The sequence below is a fragment of the Thermobia domestica genome, chromosome 15 (assembly GCF_964235325.1).
Source record: "Thermobia domestica chromosome 15, izTheDome1.hap1.1, whole genome shotgun sequence".
Classification (NCBI taxonomy): Eukaryota; Metazoa; Arthropoda; class Insecta; order Zygentoma; family Lepismatidae; genus Thermobia; species Thermobia domestica.
The window spans coordinates 152,273,762-152,294,050 of record NC_137468.1 but is presented as its reverse complement, the minus strand read 5'-3'; the positions used below and the strand labels follow the sequence as shown (position 1 = coordinate 152,294,050).

General features: G+C 36.6%; 1 protein-coding gene across 2 annotated transcripts in view; it reads right to left on the bottom strand.

The window, feature by feature from the left end:
* LOC145671297 (carbonyl reductase [NADPH] 1-like) overlaps positions 1-20,289 on the bottom strand; it is a 221,520-nt gene that overhangs the window by 149,505 nt on the left and 51,726 nt on the right. The window contains exon 6 of one of the 2 annotated variants that reach the window (XM_081740264.1): positions 13,440-13,574. In XM_081740264.1, the coding sequence (XP_081596390.1) occupies positions 13,471-13,574 (104 nt within the window). In that variant the 3' untranslated portion in view covers positions 13,440-13,470. Of the gene's footprint in view, positions 1-13,263; positions 13,575-20,289 lie in introns of those variants that run through there. The other variant, XM_081740263.1, reaches the window with a different exon arrangement.

Here is a 20,289-nt window from a genome sequence, read left to right as displayed (position 1 = left end):
CGAACCCGGGACTGGGCGCACCCAAGGGGAGAGCGTTAGCGACTACGCTACGCGAGATTACAAACTATATTTAGTAATATGAGATTTCATTCGTGGTTGATGATGTATGACAGTTGCGAAAATCTTATATAAAATGTTGAGGATAAATTTTAGGAAATGTAGGTATGGGGAATTTAGATTACAGACTATAATAAGTGTTTCTCAAAGTGTGGGTCGCGAACCATTGGTGGGTCGTGGCTGTTTTAGGTGGGTCACGAGACGTTTTTTTCCTTTTCATTATGAAAAAATTATTTTGATGTAGAAACATGATGCGAAGTACTATGCAGAAAATGAAAATTTCAAGTCACTAGAAATGCTGGATTTATATTACACTTACTTGATATTCACCGACTGATATTCACAAATTTACAATATATTTTAGTTTGAAAGAAATATTTGACATATAAAAGCAACCAACTAAATTTTGATTTATTAAAATTTAAACATCTAACCTTACTTTGTAACATTCGTGGTCGCTCAGCGTGTTCACATCCTCAAACAAATGTAATGTTAATTACTCATAGAGACTGAACGAACTGTAATTAGAGATATGGTTTACAACGTTTAATTGCTTTGGAATAGCTGCGACACCATTACGTAGAATGCCAATGTGTATTTGAATAAAATTAGATGAGCCACAAAATACTTTTTATTATTTAATGTGGGTCGTAGGGTCGCAGTAACAACTGAGAACCACTTGAGTATAACCTTTCATAAGGCGAACTGTACAATTATATGAACTTTATTCTTGAACTGAGGTATAAATTGTTTAGGAAAATGAAGGGAAGAAAAAATAAAAGAATTGATGATGTGATGTAGATCTTCCATGTTAGGTAGGAAGGGTAACTATCCTGAAATCTATTTATTTACTGGGAATCGAACTCGGGGCCACTTATAAAAGGTCAGAATTAAGAAGTAATACGTGTATTTAGGTGGAAAATCTTTGTATCTTATTTATTGACATTTTTAAAATAATAGATGTTATAGTTGGTTTGCTTATTGTCAAAAAATAGTCATTGACAGTATTCGAATCACATTAGGTGTTGTGGGAAATGAAACAGTTTTACACGTTAAAGGGTTATCAGAGGGTGAACTGATAAACAGAAGAACTATTTGTTGAATATATTCAAGTGAGTTAAGATGAGATTAGGTTCACTTTATTTATACAGTATTTTCTTAAAAATGTGGTACAATCCATGGGCGAGATGCTTCTTTAGTTATAAAAAAAAAAAGTTATTGCAAATTAAAATGAAATTGATACTTATCAATCTGAATGCATGGATTCGTGAGGAATGAAAAATAGGTTGGAAAGAATGAAAATCTTAGTGTCTTACTCATATTGATAGAAATTTAGTAGTACGCTCTCTGCTTAAATATAGGATTTAAGAACTTATACCCTGGCCGGTGAACGATGATTTCTGACAGCTTTGCACAAGGCCACGGCGAGCGAGCAGAAGACAGTAGGTCAACCAACCTTAGGCTCAGAACCTGTCGCGTCTCCATGGTAACCACCACACATTGCCAAGCTATCACTCACCCCCTCTCACCCTCAACGAGGAAGCAGACGATTCTCTCCTTGCGCGAGAAACTCATGGCAATACCGCACTCCTCAGTCGTCCTTTCGAGCTGAGCTGTCAGAAATCATCGTTCGCCGGCCAGGGTATAGCTTATTACCTTGTTTAGGTTTGAAAATATGTTTTATCTATAATTATGTATCTTGCTTTCTTTGCAGGATGGATAATAACTATATATTAGACATCATTGAACAAATGTTTGAAAGATCGTCCTGGCACGTACCCGAAAGAATTTTTAGTAGTGCCTGCCCAAATAATACCGTTATATATATCTCGAGAAGTACAAATGTTGAATATTGTGTAAATCCAGATTTATTTTACATTTAGAAAATTATTTTTTGTACCTAATGAAGAAATATTGGGGTTACCCTAAAAAAGAAAATCTGTACATAATGTAAATAGTGAGAAATAAAGAAAAAATAGAATAGCATATACTTAAAAATTGGTGCTTTATTTCAAGAATTGTGAACCCTCTCTTTTCAATTAGTATTGGTAGAAGAAAAAAGTGTAGAAAAGGGAAACATTTCTTGTGTTTGACAATTGTTTGTGATACTTAACTTGAAGAGTAAAGATCTTTGAGAGTTTTTTTTTTTTTTTTTTTTTTTTTTTTTTTTTTTTTTTTTGTGGAAACTAAGCTGTAGTTGAATAGCCGTCGTTTTTTCCTCCCATGTATGGGTCGGTTTTCACTGTTTGGCTGATCTTTTGGGGGAAGAGACTTATAAGAGTAAGCTATTGTATTGAAATGTGTCGTTCTTTTCAGCAAAAGGGAAAGTGAAAAAAAGTCTTATAAAATATTCTTTTTGACTAGGATAATTCACTAAAATTGTGTATCTTAGGAGATACCGCGGTTAACTTAAATATTTCCTTTAGGAGAGACTTTATGTGAAATTTCAATGCCTACAGTGCTTTTGATTTTCTGCAAGAAAAATTGAAATTAAGTTTTAGGTTCCACGGTTATGTCAGTTAGGCTAAAGGAGACAGGTGGTGGTTTTATGTAGTTTCTCTTTTATAAAAGCTTTTGAAAAAGTATATGAAGAAAGAGGAAGGTAACGGGAGAACCAAGAAAAAACACGAGCACGGTGTTTATTCAGCAGAAATTTACCTGGCCGAGGATTAAATGAGGGACTTCAAGTAGCACAAGTAAGCACTCTACCACTGAGTCACCGCGACCTTGCATTAAAAAATAAGCATTAACCAAATAATAATATAGAGTAAAAGTTAGTTCTGACATCCTTAATTTTTTGACCTGTAACTAGCATTGTGAAGCAATTAATGGGCGGAATTAGATAAATATTTTAAGCTTAATATATGGCTGTTGGTATACGGAAATAAAAGTTCTGAACTTTAATATCATACAGTGATGTGAGTGACTAATATACCTACTTGCTTTAACAAACATTACTAACTTATTTTCGGTTGAAACTTTATAGGGTAAGATCACACATGAAGACGTTAAAATATCAAATACGTACTTTTGATAAAGTGAGTACTTTGAAATATCAAGGATTAATATTAACAGAGCAAAATCATATGCACGAAGAAATTAAATGTACTCTAAAAGCAAGGAATTTGAGTTCTTATTCTCTTGTTGCAAATTGTGTCAAGGAATTTCAAGCTTAAAATCATGTCTATTGTTCTGAAATACGGTAACTTACTCTCAGGAAAATATAGTCGCTTACTCTAATGTATACGATAAGAAATGAGAATGGGGAACTATATAATATATATGGTTTAACAAACATTGTAAGGTCTACGCGGATTATGTAAGCATGTTATGTATGCAAAATTAAAGACTAATCGGAAAATCGACCATTAGGAAGACCACACAGATTATCTCAGAAATACGAATACAAAGTAGAAAATCGCGTAGGATAGAAAGTGGATGGTTAACTTTTGTGAACCTCTGGGTTCCATTAACCCCAGTTAGTTTTAAAACCATTGTTTCGTGATTAGTGCTTTATTTTAAATATGGAAAATTACTGTAGGAATAAAATGTGATGCATTCAATCAGAAATTGTTTATATTTGGGATTAACATTACATAATAATAATGAAATTACAAGAATCATCACCTGCAGTAGAACACGAAGTTTACAAAAATAAACAAATAAAATAAAACTCGTGTTCCTAGCACGAAAGCAGGGGTGCTTATGAGGAATGCACTCAGTAAATAGTTTCAGAAAAAAGTGCATGAGGGACTTATTTTTCACTCACTATGGAAGAAACAGATCAAAGTGTAAAGAAACAATGCGCTCTTACTGTAATATATTTTAATTAACTCACTCTCAAAGTAAAAACTAGGTTTCTAGATTTAGTCGAGTTGCCATCTAGTGGTGCAAAACACTTATACAATTGTTTAAGGAGCTGTTTAGTTTCAAACAATATTCCACTTTCAAACTTAGTTGGTTTCTCAGCCGACAACACAAATATGATGGTGGGAGAACACTATTTCCTAGCTTCTTCGGAAAGAATTCCCGCATATCGTCTGCGTAAAATCTATATGCCATCTAATAAATTTGGCAGCATCCAAGGCATGTTTCAAACTACCTCGGTCTGCGGAAGACCTTGCGAAATTTAGGAGCGCATTTCAGTAGAAGTTTCGGTACGCAACCCGTTCAAAGAATTTCAAGATTTTTTGGCACTGAAAAACAAAATTTTGTTTCCAGCAATTGCACGTTGCCTTTCTTTAAAAGCTTGTGTCGATAGAGTATTAGAACAGTACACAGCTCTAAAACATTATTTGACCCTCCGTTAGAAAGGTAGATACCCGTACCGCCACTGCAAAGGTGTGGTGTATTGCACCCCCTCACCTCAAATAGCTTTGTCTATATTTTTAGCACATTTTTAACGAGTTGGGATATAATAATATCATATGATATTACTATTATATTATTGATTTTTTGCTAACCCGTAAAGTCATCTAATAGTGAAAACTAGGTAATACGGCTGGGGTATGGTACACCCCAACTTTGCGACGGAAGGTTAAGAGAAATGTGCTTTCAAGACCCGTCAAAAACTCGTGTGAATAGTTATTCACCTGGCAAGACATGTAAGGGAGGTTCACAACTGGAGTCCTGAAAGAGCAAGAAACATTCGACATGGTTTACCGAAAAGCTCTTTGGACAAAGTTAAAAGAAGACGAAAGAAGTGTTCCATAGCAGGATGTATTTCCAATGTTTTTAGGCTGGACCAGCCTTTAGTAAAGAAACATAAGCTGAAAAAGGTAGACTAGAATACTATTCCGCATTGAGGGAATGGAAAATTAAAGAAATAATGCAAGAGAATGAGAATGCAGCGTCTAGAAGCTAATTCTTCGTCAGAACCTACAAAGTCTGAATTCTCAAATGAGTTCTGGTTTGAATAGGAAGAATACGAGTCAGCATGTGGCTCGAGTTAAAGCTATTATTCATGAGAGTAATACTTCGTCAATCGAGGAACTATTATCCGAAGGTGTGAACAAATTTAGAGATTTAGTCACCTCTCAGAGAGAAAGTAAGGAACCTGGAACGGTATTTTCTTACCTAGGATCTTTAAAGGTATTTTTCAGGCATCTTATACAAGCTAAAAGGATGAACTGGAATAACTACGAAGAACAAATGGGTTTTATTAACGCATAGTTGAGATCACTGCAATCATTCAAGTCTAAAGACAGATCCGAGTGAATAAAATAGAGCGAACACTATAACAAGTAGAGATGTACAAAAATTTGAAGACTGTTCCATAAAACAAACCGCAGAAGCATTGCTGGAGAAAATGAGTGAAAAACTCCAAAGTTTTATCTTCAATAGAGCATGCAACAGCACGTGATTATTTATTGCTTACTTTAGCGGAACTTTTGAAACCATTCCTCAAGATAAAGAAGACAGTTCCAACGTGCAAAAAAATGTACGTCGCAGAAGTTTCGGAGCATAACATGGGAAGCAGTGTTGGGCAAATTTCAATTGAATTAACAATTAACAATTAATCTGTAAATTTAATTGTTAATTGCAATTAACAATTGAAATAAGTAATGGTTAATTGTTAATTGCAGTTGGCCATTAAAAAAGGAGAATCAATTGCAATTGATCAATTGATTGAAAGTAATTGCAGTGGAAAGTAATTGCAATTGAATTCTGTAATTCAATTGCAATTGAAATTAATTGGCAATTGATTCAATTGCAATTAATTTTCACAGCAATTACTTTCAATTGAATGATCAATTGCAATTGATTTTACTCATTAATTTTCAACACTAGTTCAGAGAGGACGTGGGGCAATGAAAACTTTAGCCACGACCAATTGACTCACCACCCGTCGTGACCCACGACCCACCATGACCCACTCTGACCCACCACCCACTATAAACCACTCTTACCCACTGTGACCCACAGACCCACTAAAACCCATTGTCATCAACTCTGACCCATGATTCACGCCCTCTTCTCTACTGACTAAAGAGTTTAAACTTGTAATAAAACAAGCCTATAAAATTATCACCCGTCGGAGTTTAAATTTGTACGATCAATCGTTCAAGCACCGCACTAATACAATAACGGCGGATCTGACCTTTCTAATATAAATAAAATAGAATTTGTTCTTGTGTCTGTCTGTCTATCTTTGTGCGCCCTGTGGACGAGACGAGTGGACCGAAACTTTTCAAAATTTGGTCACAGGTAGCTTGGTCTAGGCCCCAGACCAAGACGAAGAGTTTTTTTTTTAAATTTCTTACTAGGTGGTCTCCAGGGGACGTTTACCGGGACCGGCCTGGGGACCAGAAAAGTCGACCGAGAGTTACCAAATTTTGGTCAAAGATACCTTGGTCCAGGTCCCACACCAAGGTAAAGCGTTTTCAACAAAATTCGAACCAGGGGGTCTCAGGGGGGCGTTTACCGGGACATGTAAAAGTAGAACGATATCAGTGTCGATTTCATAGTTTTCGCGGTCGCTGAGATCAATGGTGAAACTCCGATCGCATTAACTTCCAAATTCACCGTATTCGGCTGCGGGCAGTGGGTCAACGGGGGGAGGGGGAAACCGAAACGTAAAAGTAATCCAAAATGACCGATATTAGTGTCAAATCCATAGTTTTCGCGGTTGCTGATATCAATGGCGACACTACCATTAGCGATGACTTTCAAATTCATCCACCGTTGTATGCGGGCCTTGGGTCACCAGAGGGGGGAATTCCGAGACATGTAAAAATAATCGAAAATGACCGATATTAATGTCAAATCCATAGTTTTCGGGATAGCTGAGCTCAATGGTGAGACTCAAGACCGGGTTTACTTTCATATTTAGCCCCCATCAGGTAAGAAAGGGGGCATTATAAAGGGGATCACGAGAGATGTAAAAATAATCCACAATGACGGATGTCAAATCCGTAGTTATCGCGGTGGCTAAGATCAATGGTGATACTTTCATTAGCGATGATTTTCAAATTTAGCCACCATTATATGCGGGCCGGGAGTCACCGGGGGTGGGGAATTGCGAGACATGTAAAAATAATGGAAAGTGACCGATATTAGTGTCAAATCCGTAGTTTTCGCTGTCGCTGAGATGAATGGTGATACTTCCACAGGCGTTGACTTCCAAATACAGCCCCCATCGGCTGTGAGCCAGAGGCATTGTTTTTTTCAAAATTGGAACCAGAGGATTATAGGGACTTTTACCGGCATATATAAAAAGTAGTAGAAAATGGCAGATGTTAGTGTCGCATTCATAGTTTTCGCGGTATTGGTTGGGGGTTGGTGGGGGCTAGAGGAGGTTTTTTCACAATACGAACCAAGGGGGTCTGAGGAGTGGTTCACCGGGACATGTAAAAGTAGTAGAATTTGTGTCGAATCCATATTTATTGGGGTTGCTCAGACGTATAGTGACACCCCCGATAGTGTATACGTTCAAATTCAGCCCCTATCGGCCTTCCCAATGAAAACACATATACGTTGTTGGATATATATTCACACAAAATATATCCAATTTAAGAAATGTTTCTTAATTGTTCTCCCGTTGTTCAGTTCGTTTACATTGATATTTTACCTGATCCATGCGAAGAACGGGCATAACAGCTAGTACGAAATGATAAAGTGTTTGTTATGGAACAAATTACAATGAATTCAATTATATAGATAATAATTATAATTAATAATTATTTCCTTGTTGAATTTAAGATACTTTTCAGTGGAGAACTGAATAAAATTTAAAAGTCCCAAATCAACGTAAAGTAGACCAACGTAAAGGAAAAATGTATAAAATTTTCCATATAATTAAGCTTACAAACTTAAATGGAAATTTAGCTTAATTACATGGAAATTTTTTGTGTCGTTTTGTGCGCCTATTTCCTCGTTTTCTGCGTCACCGGAAATGGGTCAATGTTATCCTACAAATATGGCGAAACAAGTTAATGCTGTTCCGCCAGGAACGATTTCGAGGTCGTTTCCTTCACATCATCTTGTGCGTGTTTTCTACCGATTTGTAAGCCTATTTCCACGTTTTGTGAATCAATGGAAGTGGGTCAAAATGGGCATTCAATGTGGGAAGAAAAATAATCCACTCTCCCACCAGTATCGAATTTCAAGGTAGCTTTTTCGCATTGTTTAGTGCATGTTTTTACCGTTTCTGCGCATATTTTCACGTTTTGTAGGCCAACGAAAGTGGGTCAAGGACGACCTACAAATATGGCAGAAAAAGACATATCCATTCCACTTTCAAGGTCCATTTTGACCCTCTCCCACTGATGCACAAAGCGACACACATCATGCATAAAAAATGTGAAGGAAACGACCTCGACATTCGATGGTGACGGAACAGCATTAAGTTATTCCGCTATACTTGTAGGCCATTTTGACCCATTTTCGTTGTCGCACTAAAGTGGAAATAGGAGCACAAAACAGTACAAAGCAGGCACTATACGATACGAAAGAAACGACCTCCAAATTCGATAGTGGCGGAACAATGGCTCTATTTCCTCACACATTGATGGACCATTTTGAAGCATTTTTGGTGATGCTTAAAACGTGGAAGTAGGCGAACAGAACGGTACAAAATACACACTAAACGATGCGAAAGAACCAACCCCGAAATTCGATAGCGGCGGAACAGTGAGCCATTTAACTTCCACTTTAAAGCCCGGTTTAACTCACCTAGGGTGATGCACAAGATGAGAAATAGGTGCAGAAAACTTTTTTAAAAAATGGCACTAAACGATGCGAAAGAAACGACCTAGAAATTCGATAGTGTCAAAACAATGGGTCATTTTGGTCACACTTTGGAGGCCCATTTTGACACACTTCTAGTGACGCACAAAACGTGGAAATAAGGGCACGAAACGGCACGAAACATTCACTAGTCGATGCGAAAGGAAGGACCACGAAATTTGGTAGTGGCGGAGCAGTGGGTCATTTTCGTCCCACATTCGAGGCCCATTTTGACCGTATTCCAGTGACGCACAAAACGTCGAAATACGCGCACAAAAGGGTACGCGATGTGAAATTAACGACCTCGAAATTCGATAGTGGCGGAACAGTGGGTCATTTTCGTCCCATCTTGGAAGCCCATTTTGACCCACTTCTGGTGACGCACAAAACGTGGAAATGGGGGCACGAAACAGCACGAAAATTCAGTAGTCGATGGAAAAGGAAGGACCTCGAAATTCGGTAGTGGCGGAGAAGTGGGTAATTTTCGTCCCACCTTCGAGGCCCATTTTGACCCACTTCCGGTGATGCACAAAATGTGGGAATAGGCGCACAAAGCCACACAAAACACGCACAAAAGATGCAAAATAAAGTACCTCGAAATTCGTTGGTGGTGGAACAAGTTAATGACGCCGTGAGCACCAATATAAGTATGTACTGTAGTTCTTACCAGGGGGCACGGTGGGTCAGTGGTAGAGGGTCCGGTGCTTGAGGTCCCTAGTTCGATCCCAGCTTGCGCAGTTTGGACTTTGTGGTGGACAAACACCGTGCTCGTAGATTTTCTCGGGGTTCTCCCATTTCCTCTCACTTTCTTCATTTCATTCATTTTCCATCATCACCGTCTCCTTTGGCCTAACCGGCATAAGCGTGGGACGTAAAACTAAAGATTTCATATCATTTTTTGTAGTTCTTACCATCAAGGCTGAGAACTGCACGGTCCAATTTTTTAGCCAAAGTAGAAGCCCAACCGGAATAGTGATGTCAACAGGCCCGGCTCGGTTCAACTGAGCGTACAGCTTGAGCTGGCTTGGTTGGGATTACTCATCGACTAGGCTCAATTGAGCCAATGGCTTGAGCCGGCTCGGTAAAGACGAGTTATCGACTCGGCTCGATTGGAGCCAATGGCTCGAACCAGCTCCGTTGAAACGAGTCCATAGGCTGGGTTCGAGTTAACTTAACTGAGCCAATGGCTCGAACCGGCTCGGTTGGGGTAAGCAATCAGCTTGGTTCGGTTCGATCTTCTAACTTCTAACAATTTTTGGCTCGAGCCTGAATACTTGCTCCTCCTGAACTCAAACCAAGAACCTCGTGACCAATGTCCTTGCCTCCTGAAGATTTCTTGACTACCGAGATCGAAAGTTAACTAATTTTTAGTATTCCGACACAAACCGCCTATATTCCATGTTTATACAGGTACACGGTGTAATAATAATAATTAGTTATAGTAGTAGTAGTAGTATCCTTGATAATTATATTGTCTATGTAGGATACTTGAAAATAGTAGTACTTGGAACTACACAAAGGATTTAGCTCGAATTGGCTCGACTCGACTGGAAACTCGATCCGAATTCGAGTCGAGTTGGGAGAAATTTTTCGAGCCGAGATCTCGAGTCGAACTCAAAGATGTTTGCTTCGAGTCGATCGAGTTTCAAAGAAAACTCGTTCGTGCTCATTCGTATTGTATGCATGACAGGCATATAGAGTTCTTTCGAGGGGGATAGAACCATAAACATAATATATTTAAAAAATACTTAGTTTCACGGCTTTCTTCCCAGGGGGGGAAGGGATGGTAAGTATCCAGCATTTCGTATAAGTACCTTATTTGAAATATGTAAAATAGTAACAAGTGGACAATACAATATACACACTTCTTCTTATCTTCAGTTTTAATTGCTGATTTCAATTGCAATTAACAATTACAATTAACAATTACAAGTTTCAATTGTCAATTGCAATTAACAATTGAATGTTTCAATTGCACCCTTTGCAATTGACAATTAACAATTAAAAGTTTCAATTGCCTGGTGACCAATTAACAATTAACAATTGACGAAAATTTAATTGCAAATTTTATGATTGAATTCAATTGCAATTGAAATTAATTGTCAATTACAAATTGAAATCAATTGCAATTGAAATCAATTGCAATTGATTTTCAGAGCAATTACTTTCAATTGATTGATCAATTGCAATTGATTTCAATTGATTTTGCCCAACACTGATGGGAAGGAAAGGACTAGTACATATTTGTATATCTGAGAAAACTAAACACATCGAAACTTACATCGAATACGTAACAAATGTGTACAAACACAACCATGAATACGTATTCATAACGGATACAGGAAGACCCATTTCAGTGAGTCAATATAGCAATTCTATGCAAAGAATTTGGAAATCAGCAGGATTGCATAGTAATATAAGCTCCAGAATCTTTAGGAAAAGTGCTGTGGCTGCTATCTACACCAAAGCCCCTGATTGGACAGGAAAGCTAGTTGGCTTCATGAGCCACTCGCTCAGAATAGCAGAAAATACATATAAACTTTTCACATTACCCAGTGAGAGTGCGGCTACATCCGTTGCATTATCAGATATGATGAAAGAAAATGAGGGAAAAGTCAAGAAGATAAATAGTCTACGGAAATAGTGGAAGCGGAAACTCATGATTTACAGCCACCAGAACCAAGACAAGAAAGGAAAGGTAGATGCTTTTTAGTGAAGGTAGATGCTTTAGTGATCCAGGACGGATCATATTAGCAGAAATATTTAAAGTGAATATTGAAAATGGAGACATTCCTTAAATCTCAGATACATTTAATGTAAGAAAAAAATGACGAAGTTAGAAAAATTAAGGACACACATCCTGAACTTCCTACTTCACAATTTGCAAGAAAAGTATGCGACAGGGTGAAAGGGCTTTACCTAAAGAACCAAAGGCGTCGTGAAAGCATGATATTTTAAGTAAATATAAATTTAATGTATTATCAATGGCTTAATTCCATTATATACATTATTAACATTATGTATATAATATAAATAGAAAGATGCATCTAACTTAACCGCTTTTACTACCGAGAAATTAATAACCTATTTTCTCTCAAAAGTAAATGTTTTCATATTTTGAATATTAACATTGCAATTTAAGCAAATATTTATCAAACTCTTCTTTATCAGTATTTTGTAAGAAAGTCCACATTTTTGAGTAACAAGACGGCTCCGCGGCGGGGAATCCAACTCCGGTCTTCTGCGTGAAAACTGGAGAAACTTTCTTTTACAATGTGTGTTTGAATAAACAAGTTTACAAAAGCAAAAAAAAAAAAAAAAAAAAATAAATAATTCTACGTGTTATCAAACTCGTCCATTACGCAGAGGCTGAACGTAAAGTTACGAATTTACGGCTATATCATTTATGTATATAGCTGAACGGAAAAAACACTTGCGCACAAACCTACACAAGAAGACAAAAAATATAGAAGGAAGTCGACTGACAAGACTTTGAATGAACTGTGTGACAAATTCTTCATGGACTTAAAACTCAAACTAAAGAAAATAATTATGAAAACCTCAACACAATACAAACTGTTTAGATGTTAAAAATACAAACTTTATGTTAAAGGATTTTCTACTGTTTGCTTTACATAAAAATTTTCATATATTCGTTTGGAATAATATATAGAACCAAGTTCCTTGGTTCAATGTAATTTTGTGAATTTTGTGTTTTTTCCATTGTTTTTACAAAATTTTACTATACGTAAATTTTTAAAGCTTCAATATTTAACACACGCCCTATCGCACTCTCCCCCCCCCCCATCTCAATGTTCATATGATACTCATGGCTTGAAAATTTCGCATAAAGCTATCTTGAACGAGGCACGAATAAGGCCTTATATATCAAAGCAAATAAAATCAAACTCCATTTAGATTATGGGCAATTAAATACATAGTGTAAGCATTTAACAAACAGCTATGCTCGTATTCAAATGGAGATAATATAAACTATGATAATTGTAGTTATCGGAACTATGTGACAGCTTCCCTTTTACATGTTGGCCTAAATGTTTCATGTGTATGCAATTTCAAGATTATTTCTTCCCACAGATTTAAAACTTTGATAAAAGAAGCGTGGTTCTCTAAATTAAATTTCTTCATAAAGAACAATCGTACTTCTACAGAAAAACAGTAGATTTTATTTATTTGTTTAATGAACATTTATATTTTTGAAGCCTAGATTAAAATAGAATTTTATACGCGCGTACACTAAATTCTAAAAATAAAGAAAAAAAAACGTTCATATAATCTTGGAGAATACAGAGCTTTTTTGAACAATGAGTATTTTTTTTTTAGTATTACCATAATCACCACACATATTCATGTAGGTCCATTTTTCCTTTTATAAACTTAATGATTTATTTATATATATATATATATATATATATATATATATATATATATATATATATATATATATATATATATAAAGTTCGATAAAAATTGTAGTTCACTCTGAAAATTATTACCACGAAACGATCTTTGTACAAATTACAATGTTTAATTTTATTTATACTGCACTGAATCTTCGGTTTTCGTATAGTTCTACGCTGGTAGCAACGTATTAATAATTCCAAAGTCTATTAACTCAGGAAATATAATGACTTTACCTTATACGAAAATAGTTTCAGAAGAGCTCGTCTACTGATCCCATGGCACAATACGCTTATCACACCACACAAACGCTCCTCTTGGTTTGTCGACATTGGGTGGAAGAAGAGCAAGGTATAATGGTGCTTCAGCCCCTGGAAAATATAGATAACACAATTAACCTGAAAGTTCAAACATTTTCTTTAAAATATATCTCTTATTGTTACAAGTTATAAAACTCACAAGATGCCAAAAGTCATACGGAAGGAAGTTTATTTCTTGCATCCTGAACGTCCAAACTGTCTTCACACAGTGCCTGCAAAAGCATCTTGCAGAGTACGTGATGGCTTCGGTGTAGGAAAGCAGACGCATATGAATGCGACAGACCTGATTATTTTACTAGAGCAGTAAGGAGTAGATCTATATACACCCTGTTTCAAAAAAGAATATACGTATTACGAAGAATTATTTTGTCCATTGGATTAACGAATACATAGACTAGTTTATATTAATAGCCACTAGATGTCAGTTGTCTTCTGGTTTGCTTAGTAACAGTCGTATGTTTAAAATGGCTACTCCGCAGCAGAAATCATTTTGTGTTCGAGTTTGCGAAGTGCAATTCCGTCATTACAATGCAAAGACCTTTCAGGTTGAGGTACCAAATTGATCCTCCGAATGGGTGGAACATTCGCAGATGGTATCGACAGTTTGTAGACAGGATGTATATGTAAAGGAAAGAGTCGTGGCCGCTCTCGTGTTCCTGAAGAAAATTTTGTACGAATTCAAACTGCTTTCCAACGTAGTCCTTCAAAATCAACTCGTCGTGCCAGTCAGGAGTTACAAGTGCCGACAACAACAATTTGGCGTGTTTTGAGACGTCGGTTAGTTATGAAGCCGTACAAATTACAGCTGTTACAAGCTCTGCGTCCTGATGACAAACGCAAACGTGTGGCATTTTGTAACGAGATTCTGGATGCTATTGACAATGATAACACTTTTGCACAACGCATCGTGTTCAGTGATGAAGCGACTTTCCGTGTTAGCGATTAGGTAAACAAAATGTTCGAATTTGGGGCCTACCGAACCCACATGCAGTCCTAGAACATGTACGAGATTCGCCCAAAGTCAATGTTTTGTGCGATATCCCGATCATCTGTTTACGGCCCATTCTTTAATGGAAACACGGTTAACAGTCAGCAGTATCTCGCTATGTTACAAAACTGTTTCCGAGGCTGCACGAAGACAACTTCATTTTACAACAAGAGGGAACCACCCCCTCACTGGAGTCGCCAAGTGCGTGAATATCTGAATGAAACTCTACCCAACCATTGGATTGGTCCTCAAGGAGCTGGTGACTTAGCATGTCTCAGCTGGCCTCCACGGTCACCGGATTTAACTCTGACTTCTTCCTGTGGGGTTTCGTTAAAGACAACGTTTATGTACACTCATGTCCAAAATTATTGTCGCATGTCTATAAATATGTTGTTTAAGGAATATAAATTGATAACGAATTCATCCGGTATTTCTTATAATGTTAGTATGTGTACAATCGGCAGAGACATGTATGTGGCAAATTTCATGTCAAACGAGCAGTAAATAATAAATCGAAAATAAAACTTTCTTGTCCATTTAGCAACATTTTGTTTTACTCATTCTAATTTTCGTATTTATAATTCCTTCCTTATTAAATTTAGCACAAATATACATTTCCCGATTATACACATAGTATCAGTATTAAAAGTACCCTGCAACATCATTATCAAATTATATTCTTACAAGAAGACAGTTATGGATATGCGACAATCATTTTGGACATGAGTGTACCATCACTCCCACAGAACTTGGAAGAGTTGAAGAACCGGATCCGTACTGCCATAACATCAGTGACGCAGGACATGCTTGCCTGAGTATGGGAGGAATTTGAGTCTCGATGTGATATTGTTCGTGTCGCTGATGGAGGACATATTGAACATCTAATTTGAACTTGAGAGGTTCGTAAATGTAAAATTTCATATTTGTATGTCTTAAAATTTAATAATTATATATTTATTCGAAATACGTATATTCTTTTTGAAACAGGGTATATATATTTATTACTCCTTAGTCGGGAAAAATAGCTTCTTTTAACATTATATGTAAATCCAAATATTTATAAATCGTTAATATGGAAAAGTCACGGTATACGCAAGCATCAAATAAGTAAGAAGTCTAGTTGGGAATAACAGTAGTGTCCAATTTTTGTAGAATATGAGCAAGTAGTGACTGACTACATGGAAATCCAGGGTCAAAAAAAAAAAAAAAAAAAGGTATATTGCCGTACAAATTCCACATGTCTTCATGAACATGAGAAGAGAAGGAGGAGAGGTATCGACATTTCCGCGGGAGGTCCGATACACCCTTAGTTATGCTACTGTTCTTTTGCCACTAGTGGTTTGAGATGTTACATGATCCACTACTATTAACCCTTTAACAGGGATTTTATTTTCAATGATTACTCCAGTTCCTTTTCATTTATTTATTTATTTATTTATTTGTTTTGTAAGAATGACAGAACTATCCCTAAGATTCAAAAGATTGCGTCTCTAAATGCAATTTCCGAGGACGTGCAAGTCTTATACAAAGTGCGTTCGTAGAAGCTCTCCCTGATTTAGCGTTCGGAGTGTCAAAGACTTTTACCATTAAAAGGGTTTTAAAAAAATCTGCATTATCCCATATGCATAGTCTCTTGTAAATCACAAATAGAATAAATAACACATTAGAAGAGAAAATTAGCTACGTGTAAGAGAACACAATGAAAACTAAAAATTTGGTGAAGAACTTCCCGTGAATTGTGCTCGATGAGCACATATTACAGCCAATTTTGCACTGGAAAGTAAGTGAACATGTTACGTTTCATATCCTCGTTTACATATTGTGGATACATTAAGAACAAATTAATTATTTTACTCTATTTATACACGGGTTATCATTTAGGAGGCTGGAGTCTAGGGCGGTACGCTGCGTAGAGCCGGAAAATTCGGTTCTGTCCCCATTGTTATAATATTACAGAATAAATTTATTAGAAATTTATTGTATTTCACGTCGGCGCTTCTACATTACGCATAAGATACTTTGCCCTTTATGAAATCAAAATATGGCTCGACCAAAATATAAAATTTCCTGAATGTATTAAAGTGAAAAAGAGAACCTTTACATTCAGTAGCTAGAAATATATTTGACATTATTTTACACTACTTATATTTTCTTGCGGGGAGGGAGAAAAACAGTTCTAGAAATATAGTCCAAGGCGCCAGAGTATGCTAATTTAGCTCTGGCTGCATTAATACACTCAAAAATCATCTTTAAATTAAACAAGGATAATTGTGAAAAAACAAATTAAACTATTTTAAGTTTGTCGAAATTGGTACACACAATCTTCATGATTTCTCTTTCATAAAACATTTTGGCAGTACTTTTAGCATGTGACCCTCGCACGCACGCACGCGCACACACACTATATTATATATATATATATACGAGGATCATTCAATAAGTAAAGAGACGAAGTCTATATTTTTAACACTAATCATTTTTTTTTTTTTTTTTTTTTGTTTCAGGGGTGTTAGCTGGCAACCTTGGGATATGCTCTGATCTGCTGTTTCGTAATTTTATGTCAACATAACTTCAAAAATATCAATTCATCATGGCAAGTCCTCTAGAAGATTGCACCTTAGAAGAACAGCGCTCAGTCATTAGGTTTTTAGTCGCAGAAGGTGTAAAACCAAGTGAAATTTTTTCTCGAATGTTGAGACAGTACGGTAACAGTTGTATGAACCGTGCGAATGTGTACAAGTGGGTTGATCGGTTTAAAAGTGGCCGAACAAGTGTAGGTGATGAACCCTGATGTGGACGTCCAGTGGAAGTTTCTGGTTCTTCGTTGGAATCGAGGATTGACGGGCTTATTCGTGATAACAGAAGAATTACTGTTGAAATGATAGCTGAGAAAGTTCAAGTAAGTGTTGGAACTGCTCACAATGTCATTAGGAACATTTTAAAGTACAGAAAAACGTGTGCCAGATGGGTTCCCAGACAGCTTACTGACGCTCAAAGAATCAAGGCTTTCCATTTGTCAAGCCTTAACGCAACGAAGTTTGATTGAAGGAGACGCTTTTTTTTAAAGAATAGTGACTTGCGACGAGGCCTGGATCCATCACTACGACCCTGAGACCAAAAGGCAGAGTATGGAGTGGAAACACACTAGCTCTCCAGTTCGCAAAAAATTCAAGGTTCAACCTTCCGCTGGTAAAGTGCTGCTGACCATCTTTTGGGACTCACAGAGTCCAATCTATTGCGATTTCCTTGAAGATCAGCGAACTATCAATAGCCTATACTATTCTGAGATGCTAGAACATAAAGTTAAACCAGTTATCAGGAGCAAACGCCGTGGACTCTTGTCAAAAGGAGTCATTCTTCAGCACGATAACGCTCGCCCTCACACAGCCCAGCTGACCCGAGATAAGCTTCAAGAATTGGGTTGGGAGGTCTTACCTCATCCTGCCTACAGCCCAGACCTCGCCCCATCTGATTTTTACCTGTTTGGACCACTCAAAGACGCCCTACGTGGAAAAAGATTTGCTAACAATGAGGAAGTTAAGGCAGCGGTGCAAAGGAGGCTTCGGGGTAAATCGAAAGATTTCTTCGCCAAGGGAATTAGGAAGCTGCAAGAAAGATGGGACAAATGCATAACTGTAAAGGGTGATTATATTGAAAAATAGCCTTAGTTTTGAAAGATTGAAATAAATCTTTATTGAGCTATAGCAATTTGTCTCTTTACTTATTGAATGCCCCTCGTATATATATATATATATATATATATATATAGAGAGAGAGAGAGAGAGAGAGAGAGAGAGAGAGAGAGATGCAAGGGCTCGGAAAAAACCGGCTTTTTTGAAAAAAAAACTCGGTTTTTTCTGCTTCGCTTTTTTGCTTGGGAAATTTTGGCCTTTTTTGAAAATTTTGCTTTAAATTAATAAAGCAGATTTTGTTTCGATTCTCTATAACATAAGAAGTCATTTAATTAGTGGTTGATGCCGATAATAATATAAAACCTCGAAAATAAACCATGAATTTCGAAAAGATATTTCAAACAGTTTTACTTCTCAACATATTTACATTATGAATTCCAAAGGAATAACCAACGTACGTGTATATAATAAGATTTTTTTAACCTCCTACATACAAAAGTAAGCAGGGTTGGCAAGAACCATGGTTGTTTTTGAAAATGCCAAAAACCCGTTTTTTGGGGGGGAGTTTAAACTAGGTTTTTTTGGGGTTTAAATCAGGTTTTTTTGGTTTGGATATTTTGCTTTATGTATTTATATTATATATTGAGAGAAATAAGTTTGTTTCGCCTTGGTGTTATTATGCAACAACGGGGTTATGCTGGAAGAGGTCACATAAGCTTAAAGAAGTCCGGTCAGTAAATTTCTTAAATTGAGAAACTCCCGCCCTAGCCATCGGGAAAATCCCGTCATTACTCTAAATGTAAAACAATAACGGAAAAATCCTGTTATTGCTTTGCATGTAAAATTTAAAGGTCAACGTATCATAATCAGTACGCTAAAACTGAGGTATTACATTACAAATTTAGTACGTACATATTGAAAGTACAACCCAAGCTAATGTTGGAAGCTACGTAGGCAATCGATAAATTTTGCCAATTTATATCAATATATTTAAGCAACCTTGGCTTCTTTATAAAACAACAGGCATTCAGGCATGCGGAAATATACAATTTAGTTTCGTTTCGTATGTTCAGGCTTAACATCCTTACGTAATACCGAGGTTATCAAGGAGAAGACTTTCGCTTAAAGTTACATCCGAACCACTACTTTGTTTACGCATGAAAGAAGGGTTGTGGTTCGACCGAGAATTGAACATAGGACACCTTGATTAAAAGGTGAAAAGGAAATAAAACTAATGCATATAGTTTGATGTGTGGAAACGTTCCATGAAGTTCACACGATTCACAGTTTTCGTTCTTTTTATTTTATTTTTTGGTTTAAACCAGTTGTTTATTTAAAAAAAAGAAGAAAAAAAACAGCTGGTGTAAAGCAGCCAACCCTAAAAGTAAATACTAAAAAAAAAAAAAAAAAAAAAAAAAAAAAAAAAAAAAAATCAAATAAGTAGCAAAATTCTATGTAGTATTTTTACTTCAAAATATTCCATACCCTCTTTTTGGACTGACACACAATCATAGTCATACGTCTTGCAAATAAAATCAGAAAAATAAACACACTGCTGAACAAGACTGCACTTATTTAATATAAAAACACATTTACACGTGACGTTTCAATCTTCTAGCCAAGATCCTCAGGCTGCACATCTAGAGCTTTTGGTTTTGTACATTCTTGAAATTCTACAGTTTTATATAAGAACCATCACGGTTTACTCAGTCCTCAAGTTTTCTGTATTTTTAACAAGAGGGATTCAACATATGAAGGGTGTGAGGTAAGAACATGGTAACCCACAATTTTACTATTTTAAGAAATTAGAAATTTTCTGCTGCACAATCCATTTTGAAAGTCGGAAAGCTGATTTTTCACAAGACTATACATGAAGGATTAAACGAAGCGGTATGCGTTGCTGTCTATCTGGTGCTGCATAACTCAGCAATTGAAAATTTGTTAGTTACCATGTTCTTGGCTCACACCCTTCATATCATTATGGAACTCTCCCCACCCCACCACCACCAAAAGAAAAGGACTACGGAATATATTTAAGTTAAAATAAATACAACTGCACAACAAACATGACTGAGTGGAGCTTTTGCGCTTCTACCGGGAAGTCCGGGATTCAACTCAGCATTCGACCATTCTGACAAAACTTTTC